At 37.9% G+C, this 11,970-nt stretch overlaps 1 protein-coding gene across 1 annotated transcript; it reads left to right on the top strand.

Moving 5' to 3' along the window:
* The first annotated feature begins 701 nt into the window (after nucleotides 1–701).
* LOC131947262 (uncharacterized) lies at nucleotides 702–6,180 on the top strand. The gene is made up of 7 exons (XM_059308407.1): nucleotides 702–817; nucleotides 2,050–2,177; nucleotides 2,441–2,750; nucleotides 2,889–3,035; nucleotides 3,155–4,193; nucleotides 4,431–4,599; nucleotides 4,898–6,180. The coding sequence occupies exons 2-7, from the start codon at nucleotides 2,059–2,061 to the stop codon at nucleotides 5,757–5,759; spliced, it is 2,646 nt and encodes an 881-aa protein (XP_059164390.1). The 5' UTR covers nucleotides 702–817; nucleotides 2,050–2,058; the 3' UTR covers nucleotides 5,760–6,180.
* The last annotated feature ends 5,790 nt before the right edge of the window (nucleotides 6,181–11,970 follow it).

Below are 11,970 nucleotides of genomic sequence, written 5' to 3'. Positions count from 1 at the left end.
AAACTTTACAAGGGTAGGCCATTTCTACAATACCTGTATCAAATGTTTCAACATCATATACATACAACATATTCATGATACTAAGCGGTGTAGCTTAGTGGAGTTTGTTTACGCTGATTATTGTGATTGCTCTTGGAAGCTTCCAGCAAAAATAGCTTTAGTCCAGCAACTGTTGCCACACCAGAAAGACCACAAAATTGAATGTCACTAAGCATATAGGGAGTTGGACTATGACGGCACATTTTCCTGTGTTTGGTACAGTCAGAAGGTCGAAGATGTGTTCACATTATAAATCTAGTAAAAAACATACTTAAATATATACTTTTGTGTAGTGTTTATGTGTATAAATAACAAAAATGATTGTTATAATGATTACTGTGTTATTAGTTAATACATTTTACAGTTTGTTCATGTTTTGTACATTGAAATTGAAAATTTTTTTTTGAAAAAAAATAATTTCTGCACTCCTGACAATGCTTATTTGGGCAATTGCAAATTTAAGAAACTAAATTTTCTTTGACCTATGCTTTATCACTTTATGTGTGCCAAAAGCAATATAATATTAATAACTAATTGTTTAAGAATTTTTTTTATTAAGATCCTAATAAAATAACTAATTCAGTAAACGAAGGGTTAAAGTTAAATATTAAATAAGAACATTCATAACTATCTTAACTTCTGAACAGGAGAGCAAACTCAATTATTATCATACATTTTATTGATGAACGCATTTAAAACCATTTCAGTATAGGCCTAAGCGCAGCAGTAGAAATTTAACTAAGCCTAGCCTCGCTTTTACTCTGCAGAGTAATTAAAAGTTAAAGTTAGCATACAACTAGATCAGAGTAGATCTAGACCTAGATTCTAGATCTCTACTAGATCTAGATCTACTACTAGTCATAACTAGTCTAGTCTAAATTCTACAAGCATTTCGAATTTAAAAATATTTAGAGTCGTTCCCCCTACTTAGTAATTTTCACGACGCGTCAAAACAACAGGCTAATAGACTAGTATTTAGTTACTAATAGTATGAATGAATCTTACAAGTATGTTCATTATGTAATAGATCAGAGGCAATATGCGAATTTATCTCCCCTCACTGGCCAGTTGTTGGACTTGACAAAAGACACACTGCCAGATCTAGATCTTAGATCTGCTATTTTTAAAAATCTAGGTTCTAAATCTTAATCTAGATTCTAGATTAGGTAGAGGTAGAGATCTAGTGTAGCTAGAGTGGCACTCAGTGCTAGAGTCAAGGTCTAGAATCTAGAATGAAATCTAGTCTAAATCTCGAGTCTATAGACTATATTATAGACTACTTGTAACTATAGAATAGAGTTATAGAGATCTAGATCTAGAATAGATCCACTTGATTATAGTTAAATTATAGATTCAATATATGATATAGAGTAAAGAGAAAGAGTAGCCTATACCAGGGGTTCCCAACCTTTTTTTACTCTAGAGCACATTCTAAAATATCGGTAGGGTGGCGGGCACCACCTATTTTAAATCGACAAACTCGTTCAGAGGCGTAGCGACCCTTCCCGTCACCCGGGGACAAAACTTTCGATTTGCACCCCCCCCTCAAATTTTCGATGTGCATCCCCCCCCCCTCAAACTTTCGATTTCCATCCCCTTCAACCTTTCAATACTGTTTATGAAAAAAATTCTGTCTCTGTCGAATAGTGAGAGGCGGGCACATACGAATCGTTCGGCGGGCGCCATGGCGCCCGCTGGCACGGGGAAGGGAACCCCTGGCCTATACTATAGACTCACTATAGAGTGAGTAAGTATAAAATTACGATTATAATTTTTATTGCAAGTTACTTTATCGAGAGTATTAAAATTAAAGTATTAAAATTACTAGATTTCTAGATCTAGTAAGTGATACTAGTACTGCCGTACGACGGTACTGGTAGACCTAGATCTAGTAACTAACTACTCAAACTACTTAACCGACTACTCGTTAATAATATTAGGTAATCTATCCTATACATCTAAGTAGAACTCATTGATATAATGTTTAATGAATTATTCTATTAAATGTAGATAATTGAAATGATTTTCCAAGTTTTCTCTGGTGAAAATTTGGCTCTAAAATTGGCTGAGATGCAGGAAAATGGCAAGTTTTGTGATTTTTCTATCATTGTGTCAGGCACGGAGATTAAAGCTCACAAGTAAGTCTTTGTTTAGATATAATAGATTTGATTGAATAATGTTGTGTTTCAAAAGATACACAGATTAACTAAATATTATGTATCAAAATATTATGTATCAGAATGCAATCTGAAAAAAGCTTATAACAGGAACGTGAAACTGATTTTTTTTTTATATAAATGAATTCATTGCTCAAATTTTTTAAAGTTACTTTAAAAAAAAACCCCAAGTTTTTTACATTAAATATTAATTTAGATTTATATAGTAAGTCATTTTTTTCCAGGTGTGTTTTAGCTTCTACATGTGAATACTTCAATACCAGTTTTCAGTTTAATAAATCCTCTGAGACTCTAAATCACATAGATCTGACACATCTTGGCTGTGAGGCCAAGTATGTGCAGATGGTGATTAGAAGTTTTTATACCAACGACATAGATTTAGACCTGAGCTACATTGACAGTGTCTTGCAGATTGCCGACTACTTCATGTGTGAGAATTTAAAATTCTGCATTGAATCTTACATGGAGAAATCCTTGAATTTTAATTCAGCTGTGATGTACTTTCAACTTGCGCTGCAGTATAGACTGAATTCGGTTAGTCATATGTTAACTAATCTATTTATGTTTTTACATTTTAAATTCTGCTTGGATTTATAAAAGGTTGAATCGTTTAAAAAAAACCTCTGAATATTTGTCAGGACATTTTCTGATTTATTTTTACATTGTTTTCAGACTGGACTTTTCAACTGCATCAAATGGTTTCTGTGGTTCAGGTTTCATGACTACTTCATATATCAGCTGGACACACTTGATTCAAATATGGAAGTTATAAATGCATTCGTCACATATGGCATATTTAATTATTGTAATCCTTTGCAGGTAACTAGTGAATTTATGTATTACATGTAAAGATTTAATTATTAGCCTTTGTTTTTAAGTATCGGTGTATTCTATTAACATAATTGATACTGAGTATTTTTTAAAAATGTTCTATTAAGATAGTGGAGTTTATGCTGCAAAATGTCAAGTCATCTATTCTACAAACACAAAGCTCACAGAATACAACAGATGTGACCAGGGAAGATTTACACAGACTAGAAAATTCTTTTAGTAAGATTCATTTACTGCTTGACCAGATAGCCCCCGATGTTTTAAACAAATGGAAATGTAAGCTAGCGGAATACACCAAAGAATGGAGAGAAAAGAGTTCTACAGAAATTAAATGTTTTTCTAAAATAGGCTGCCATTTGAAGTGGTTGGAGAAAAGGTTTGAAAGTTTGGACAAGGGAGATGATTCTTTATGTGACCAGGGCAAAAACTGCCCCATCTGCTGCTATCACAAGCTGTCAAGAGCACAAGGAGAGGACAATAAACCAACCCAATCTGAAACTGTTGGATGCTCCAACCCTTTCTGTCAGACCAGGAGCAACCCAGCCATGTCAGATCCAAACATCCAGCTGATCAGGTCTTTAGCCAACAGTTCAGATGAGAGCGATGATGAGCTAGACGCAACAAAATCCTGCAAGTGTACCCCTAAAGCAGTCAGGGATTATCTTGCTGCCATGCAGCTCCCTCCCACCTATAAAAAGTCTGCATTAGAAGATGTAATAGAAGATGAGCCACTTACTCTGTCTGTTACAGCAAAAAATGTCACAGTGAATGATCTGCAGTCCACCAGTAGTTATCTCAATGACTGTAACTTGAGAGACTCAGAAACTGATGGAGGGGTTTTAAAACAACCAGAGCAAGAAACAAAAGTTGAGCAATCAGCTCTGTCATCTAGTGGTCACTCTCTATCCAGCTCATCTTCATTGGTCACAGTACCATTGGACACAGTACCATTGGACACAGTACCATTGGACACAGTACCATTGGACACAGCAGCATTGGACACAGCACCACCAAATTCAGGACCATTAATTACCAGATCACTAAGTACAGAGGCTCCAGTACACCAGGAGTCCGCAGACAGCGACGTTATTGTTGTTCTGGCTCCATCTACAGACATGACAACCCAGCTGATGGCAACTGACGCTGGTAAGTTTTAGACTGACTTGCCAATAGTTCCTACACTTATTTATTTCAAAATCACATTGTGTTTGTCTTAGCATTAGTTCACTTTAACGCAAGAAACTTATATTAGTTTTTATTTGCACATCAAATCTAAGATAATGTAGATGGTTTTGTATTAATTAATTATGAGTAACGGAAGTAGTAGTAACCCATTTTAATGCTTCCAGTAAATGATTCATGAACACATTTTTGCATGTTCAGGGAAGTTGAGACCACTTCTAAAATCTCCTCAGTTAGAGCTGAGCTACTATGACATTGACATGAAAACCTGGCGTCAAGGATTCAAATTTGATTTTCCTATCCAAGGTGTTATGCTGGATAAACAGTCTTGGAGAGTTGCTTTTCTTAAAGGACATCTTTATATGTTTAGGTAGGGTCCTAACTAAACTTTAACATCAAGATACAGCCTTTATAAAAGAACATCTTTATCTATATTAAGATTAGGTCTTTACAAAAGCTTGACATATTTCGGTAAAATCTTGATACAAAATGTTTTACAATTTATTAGTTTGTATTAAACTTTGGCAATGTAAGATAATGTGATCATTGTAAAAAAAATAATTTACCCCCCCCCCCCCCCCTGAAGAAAGTTTTAGTTTTGTACAAAATGAAACTTAAATCACTTACAATGAGTACTTTATGTGCAAGCCAATGTTCTTTTATTTCAGCTTATCTAAAGAACTTGGCCTAGAACTGAATACAAGTGACAGAAGGTGGACCCACCTCAGCTGTAAGCATCTGTTTTCCCCTCACGAGAACAAGATCCCTGTGAAGAGTATCATCCCCATTGCAGTCGGAGAAAGGCTTGTTGTTCTGTCTATGAGCAAAGACCTTCAAGTCAATGGGGAGTACTTGACTGAGCAGAGATTCTACGAGATGGACCCATCAAGCAAACAATTCCACCTGGTGGCTTCGGTCCAGGATGAGAAGATGGACCTGCCCATCACCCAGTGGACAGTGCTAGGTGACGTCCTGATTACAGTCAAGACCAGCACCATGATGTACCGCCAGCTGTCCCGCGTCCAGTACTTCCACGTCTACAACTCCTCCAGCCGGGAGCTCCAGACCCACAAGGTGGTCTGTGCCATGGAGGCGGGCGTTAAAGTCCTGGCTCGAGACAGCACGGTCTACCTGTTTGATAACGAAGGCTGGTGCCGCTCCTACGACCTAGTCTCGTCATCTTGGACTGGTCTGAGCAGGCATTCTGTCAACTGTCTGTCTGCCCAGAGCTACGGGTCAGATGACATCTACCCCGCACTGACCCGCGCCTCGTGCCACGCTGGCAGCTCCAGGTGGGAGATCTCCACCAGCCTGAACTCTGTCACCGCCCACATGCAGGAACTCCTGGTGGACGACCTCCTGCAGCTCAAGGCCTGCTCCCACCCTCCCCCACCCTTTCAGTTTGTGACTGCCATGTGTCCTGGGAGGATGTCCAGAAAACTGCTGGATGGACTGGAATGTCCAAAGTTTAGGTATATTAGACAAAATCTGGACTTTTCTTTTTACTGTGACATGACTGGGAGAGTGTGATGAGATGACTGGGAGAGTGTGATGAGATGACTGGGAGAGTGTGATGAGATGACTGGGAGAGTGTGATGAGATGGCTGGGAGAGTGTGATGGGATGACTGCGAGAGTGTGATGAGATGACTGGGAGAGTGTGATGACATGACTGGGAGAGTGTGATGAGATGACTGGGAGAGTGTGATGAGATGACTGGGAGAGTGATGAGATGACTGGGAGAGTGTGATGATATGACTGGGAGAGTGTGATGAGATGATTGGGAGAGTGTGATGAGATGACTGGGAGAGTGTGAGGATATGACTGGTAGAGTGTGATGAGATGACTGGGAGAGTGTGATGAGATGACTGAGAATACAATGAATTATTTAATGTTGTGTCTGACTTTTTTGAACACCTAGCTTGCAAGGCTAGCTGATCTCAATTGTTAATAGCTTAATGAGATATGTGATGTCATATTTTTAAACAGCATTGAACTAAGCTTTAGTTTTTAAAATATAAATTTTTAATGGAAAGGCTTGAAACTTGATGCTAATAAAATCTTGTATAAGAAAAAGCTAAATTATTAAATTTTGATGTAACAGATGTCTACACTGACACATATACACAAAACACAGTTCAGACACATACACACTGACACGGATACTGGGACACAGAGACCAGTAAATGTCTACAGCCCAGAGCAACACATTAAGCTGATATCCTCTAGCTTGTACCTTGTATGTGGGGGGGGGGGGGGGGGTGTCAGCGCTAACCTGTTACTCATTGACCTACAGTGTTCAGTTAGATATCGTGAATAGAGACAGCTGATAATCCTCCGTCAGGTATGTGCAGGTATATGACAGGTGATCTGACAGGTGATATGACAGGTATATGACAGGTGATCTGACTGGTGATCTGTCTAGTGCTATGACAGGTGATCCAGCCAGTTAGAAAGAATGGCGACAATGACGTGAATGAAGTGTAAAAAGTTACTTATTAAAAATGAGATTTCCAACCAATTATCTAAGTATATAAAAGTAAAACAAGACTAGATATAACAAAGGAAAGACTATGATGTAAACAGTTTACTGTGAAATCGCAAAAGGATGCACATAGAAAAAAATAATTTAAAAATTAAAACGCCCAGCACCTGATTTGCTTGAAACCTTTTACTTCAACAAGGGGTGATAATTTTACTAACTTATTATTCTTACTAATGGAATTATGTCCCCTAGTATAGGGTGAAAAGCTACATCATTTACAAATGCACATAAAATTGTTTTGTTAAACGTACTAAAAAGATTAAAATAAAATTTATTACAACATTTTGTTATACAAGTCATGGTATTATTTATTATGAACAAACACATATTTTTAGTGTAAGTAGGCTATACTTAAAGCCAAGTTAAAGCGATGAGTAGGAATTAATTTTAACTGGTTATTCGAACACTCAGATCGCCTCCCCTCCTCTTAATCACCACAACAATAGTTCGATCACTACAATCACATGACCCCACCAAATTACATAGAAAATCTGTTTTTAAAAAAAAGCGTGGATCGCTAGATAGAGGCCTATAGCCGACTTTGTTCGTTGTAGTGGTTGGATATGTTACTTATATGTGGGACTACGATTCAAAAGAGTTATCCTTATACAGACCAGCTATCGCTCACTATCCGCTTTTATCGATGTTTCACGTTGTGACTTAAAAGTTGTGGAACATTTCATAGAATTTATTTATTGCTGAAGACTTCAGGTAACAGATTGTCAGGGTGACAGCAAGCAGCACGCGAGAAATGTGAATATTGATGACTGTCGTGGCAGGGGTAAGCTAGTGGAGCTAATCGGAAAGTAAAAAAACGATCTACATCGTCGTCAAAATTTTAATTCGATTTGATAAGAGAAAAAAAAAAAATTCATAAAAAACGTTTTAATAACAAGCTTTTATGTAATGATGCACTAAAAAGTAGAAAATAAATTAAAGACTACTATTTAAATAACTATAAAGAAAAGCGTGGGTCACTTTAGTATCTATTGGATACCTTTACTAATGTTAAGGAAGACACCCACGCTTTTCTTTATAGTTATTTAAATAGTAGTCTATAATTTATTTTCTACTTTTTAGTGCATCATTACATAAAAGCTTGTTATTAAAACGTTTTTTATGAATTTTTTTTTCAGTACTTTACATGTTTTATTTACAATAGAGTTACATGACTAAAAACCATTGCGCGCCTACTGAACATCACGTTCAGTAGGCGCGCAGTGGTTTTTGAACGCAGCCATTACGTGATGGCGCAGCTATTGAAGGTGATGACGCGTGTGGTGTGGTTGGCTAGACATGCCTACTAATTCGGTCCAAATTTTTATTAATTCATAAAAAATTAATTAGGCATCCAATTAAGTCAAATTTAGTTTCAGATTGCATTGTCTTCATGTCTTGACCCACGTGCCAACTGTGAATCGTATCGGTCAAGTAGAACTGTCCGAATTTTCACTCCTGCGTTTCCGTCTAGACAGACAGACCGACGAGGAAGTGAGTTAAATAAAAGCTTGTAAAAACGCTACGTTTCTAAAACAAAGGAAAAGGTTAAGAACTATTCTAACACTAAATTCGCATACTGTTTGACTGAATGAATACAGCCTCGCTGAACATGCTTTAAATACCAATGACAACAATCTGGTCATACTCGGATGGTCAGCCCGATGCACACATTTCTCTAGATAAATTAAGTTAATAAAGCCTGTAAAACAAATTACTGCAGATAAATGAAGTTAAATAAAAGCCTGTAAAAAAAAACAACATACAACTGCAGGTAAGTGAAGTTAAACAAAGCCTGTAAAGGAGTCATCCACAAATGACGTCACGTTTTTTAAGACGATTTTTACCTTCCCCTCCCCCCTCCCCTCCGTCAATCTGTCACAAAAAGCCAGACCGCCCCTAAAATGACGTCACACTTTAGCCTACACCCCCCCCCCTCAAAATTGCTGTTAAATTTTTCTTAAAACATCGATATTTTTCCAAAATCTTGTCAGAACTGTCAACATAGAGGATTTTGATCAATTCCTATTACAATTTATTAAAACCGTTTTCTAAACGCGAAATAACGGCTAAAACTCGTTTTCTAACATGGCTTTTTCATAATGCAAAAGTGTGACATCACACCATCTGAACCCCCCCCCCCCCCTCATCACACACCGTCACAAAATTACGGACCCCCCTCCCCCTACGAGTGTGACGTCATTTATGGACGACCCCAAAAACAAATTTCTGATTTATTGATGTAACATTAATTTTACGTTTGCACGTGTTGCGGCATGTAGGCTTTATGAAATCAAATGTGTGGGCGCTAAAAACGTTTTAAAACACGCTAGTAAGTTAGTCTCCAAGGAATTTAGTCCTTAATATTCACGGTGTAGACTTCCTTTTGCATCCGTTTAACCACGATTGAATTAATTTTTAATGACTACCATTATGAGCTGGCGTTAGCGTGGACTTGAATAGATGAGACTCAAGTTTTTATACAAAATAGGTTAAATTACTGGTTAGAAGTTAGAACAGCTTTAGTGCTAAATGGATTTTGTGCCGCAGAAAGTTGTATATTCCGGTATTTAATGTTAAAAGTAGTACCGAGTATGTTATCAATTAACGAAGATTTAATAGTCAATTTTTACTTTCTCGTTTACAGAGTATAGAGAAAGTACTGTAATCGTGCAAAAAAAAATAAAAAATAAAAAATAAATAAATAAATCGAGATTTTTGCAAATCTCGACATTTTACATCCTCCTTGAGTCGGAAAAACATAGTTTTGCAATCTTGTCCGTATGTGTGTGTGTATGTGTGTATATGTGTGTATGTGTGTCTGTGAACACGATAACTTGAGTACCGCTACAGCTAGGTTGATGAAATTTCATATACAAGTTTTATATAAAATTTGTATTCTATATCAACTTTTCAGCGATTTCCGATAACCGGAAGTAGAACTTATTCTACTTTCAATTTTTCAAAAGCCTATAACTTGACTACTGTTTCAGACCGATAAATGAAATTTCACATGTTTTGTAAGTAAAAAATCTAATTCTCTATTTTCTGTCAAATTTTGATTAATATCCGTTGATCGGAAGTAGTAATTTACGCGATTTCCGATTTCTAAAAAAACGCATGCGAATTTATAAAGTACTAATAATACTCCGCACTATTATACACAGATTGTTTTGGCGTTCACTTGGTGCGCAATTCTTTTTTCTATGATATTCTATTCTATTTTTAAAAAGTTTAAGTAATTAAAAATTGATTAAAAATCATGTCTATTTCCAGAGTTGCCATACCCCGTAGTGTTATATAAGAATATTCGAGAAAGTTTAGGGGAGATCACTCCCGGTTTATTTAATTCAACATTTACATACCTAGCAAAAAGCCAGTTAAAAAACAAAACAAACGACTCCTTTTATAATGAACGAACGTCCTGGAATGACATCCCCTGTTAACTCTGTTGATTGTTGCCTCACGGTGGTAGAAAAGAAGATTTTTTATCGGTACGGTGTGTTTATGTAGAAACTCTAGTCGGCCTCATTTATTGTCTGCAAAACACGCTCACATTTTTGCTAACTAGTCTTTCTTTTTTTAAAGAACGTTAATCGAATTGGAAAAAAGCCTAGCAAAACATATCTTTGACAGTATGAGATTTCTTGTGGAGAATTCCATTTCTCTGTCTGTCAGGTTTCTTGCTAAACCGGCGAAAAACTCGGGCAACACCGCTTAACCTCGGTACTTGCCGGTGTAGCGACAGATTTATTGCCCGGAAAATTTGTGCGTGCATTATTGACATATCAACTGAAGTTTCAAGAGCAACAAATTTGAGACTTGCTCCTGCGGCAGGTGGTTTTTTATTTTACTTCAGGTCAGAGCCGGCGTTAGGGGGTGGCAAACGGGGCGGTCGCCCCTAGCCCCGCGCTTGAAGGGGCCCCGCGCTTCAGCAACGCCATTGTTGACTGAATTAGTTTGTAAACTTAAATAATCTTTGCTGAATTAAATTTAAAAAAAAACAAAAAAACTAAATGGCCGAAATGGTTGGATGTTAAAACTGAGGCCACGGCTGATGTTAGTGAGTTATCCTCTACATGGACTGGGACAGACCGTTATTCTAAAGAAAGACATTAGTGTCACACATTGCTGACACGGTCGACTCGCTATTGTCCTGAGGTGACTGGAGATGGCGGTCGCGAATTAGCCCCCGACCTGACATTGGAGGTAAAATCGGGAAAAACGTAAACAGATACCCTATTGTTTGCGGACCGTTGAAGACGTTTTTTTTAGTGAGCAGGCGGGGGTGCCTGTAGTAAACAGTCAGTGACCTGATGATGGCTTGCAGAGGAGGGGGGGGGGGGAGGGGTGAGCGGATGGGGACATGCCCCTTACCGGGAAAAACTTTCAAATTTTCGATTTGCACCCCCCCCCCTCCTCAAACTTTCGATTTGCACACCGCTCAAGTTTTCGATTTTCACCCCCCCCTCAAACTTTCGATTTGCACCCCCCTCAAGTTTTTCTCTATATATTTTTCTATTTTTTGTCTTGGTGTCACCCCCCTAAATGGTGTCACCCGGTGCGGTCCGCACCCCCTCCCCTCGCTACGCATCTGTGTAGGGATATTCAGTATAATAATTAAGGCCATAGTGATTCTTGTTTTAAAATAGTGTCGGCACACCAAACAAATTATAAAGTCTATACTGTTTGATACATCGGGCCGAGACTGTTTTATGGTAAAGTTCTCCTGATTTCTAAAACGTCTAAATTACCGGCAGTCCGAGCATACCATCGCGAAACTCATAAATAACATGAAGCTGGCTGTCACATAGTTCACTTTCTAATTATAGACACGGACCTTCTCTTGTGAGAACGCGGTCTTAATCTGTAATGTAATACGCGGACGCTCTATAAACACGCACCTTCTCTTGAATGGCTGCGGTCAGAGATCCAGTAACGTAGTACCCGAACTGATTTTTTTTAGGGTTTGGCATCCCATAGATTTAAATGTACAGTTATCCTTTACCTCACCCCACCAACTGTCACCCCCCCCCCCCTCCAGTGTTCCACCTTACTGAGCGTCCGTGATTACATTTGAGAGTCATTTCATTTGGATATCTATAGCCGTAAACAGTGTTTTTCATGATTCGAGCTTATTCCGAAATCTATCAATGTTTTGCTATTTTTCCCGGCATCCACACACTTTGAATGCCACTGTT

This window comes from Physella acuta, unplaced genomic scaffold (assembly GCF_028476545.2).
Source record: "Physella acuta isolate Inbredline_101_S28 unplaced genomic scaffold, ASM2847654v3 ptg000591l, whole genome shotgun sequence".
Lineage (NCBI taxonomy): Eukaryota > Metazoa > Mollusca > Gastropoda > Physidae > Physella > Physella acuta.
The sequence above is the reverse complement of the archived record's forward strand: the minus strand, read 5'-3'. Positions and strand labels throughout refer to the sequence as shown.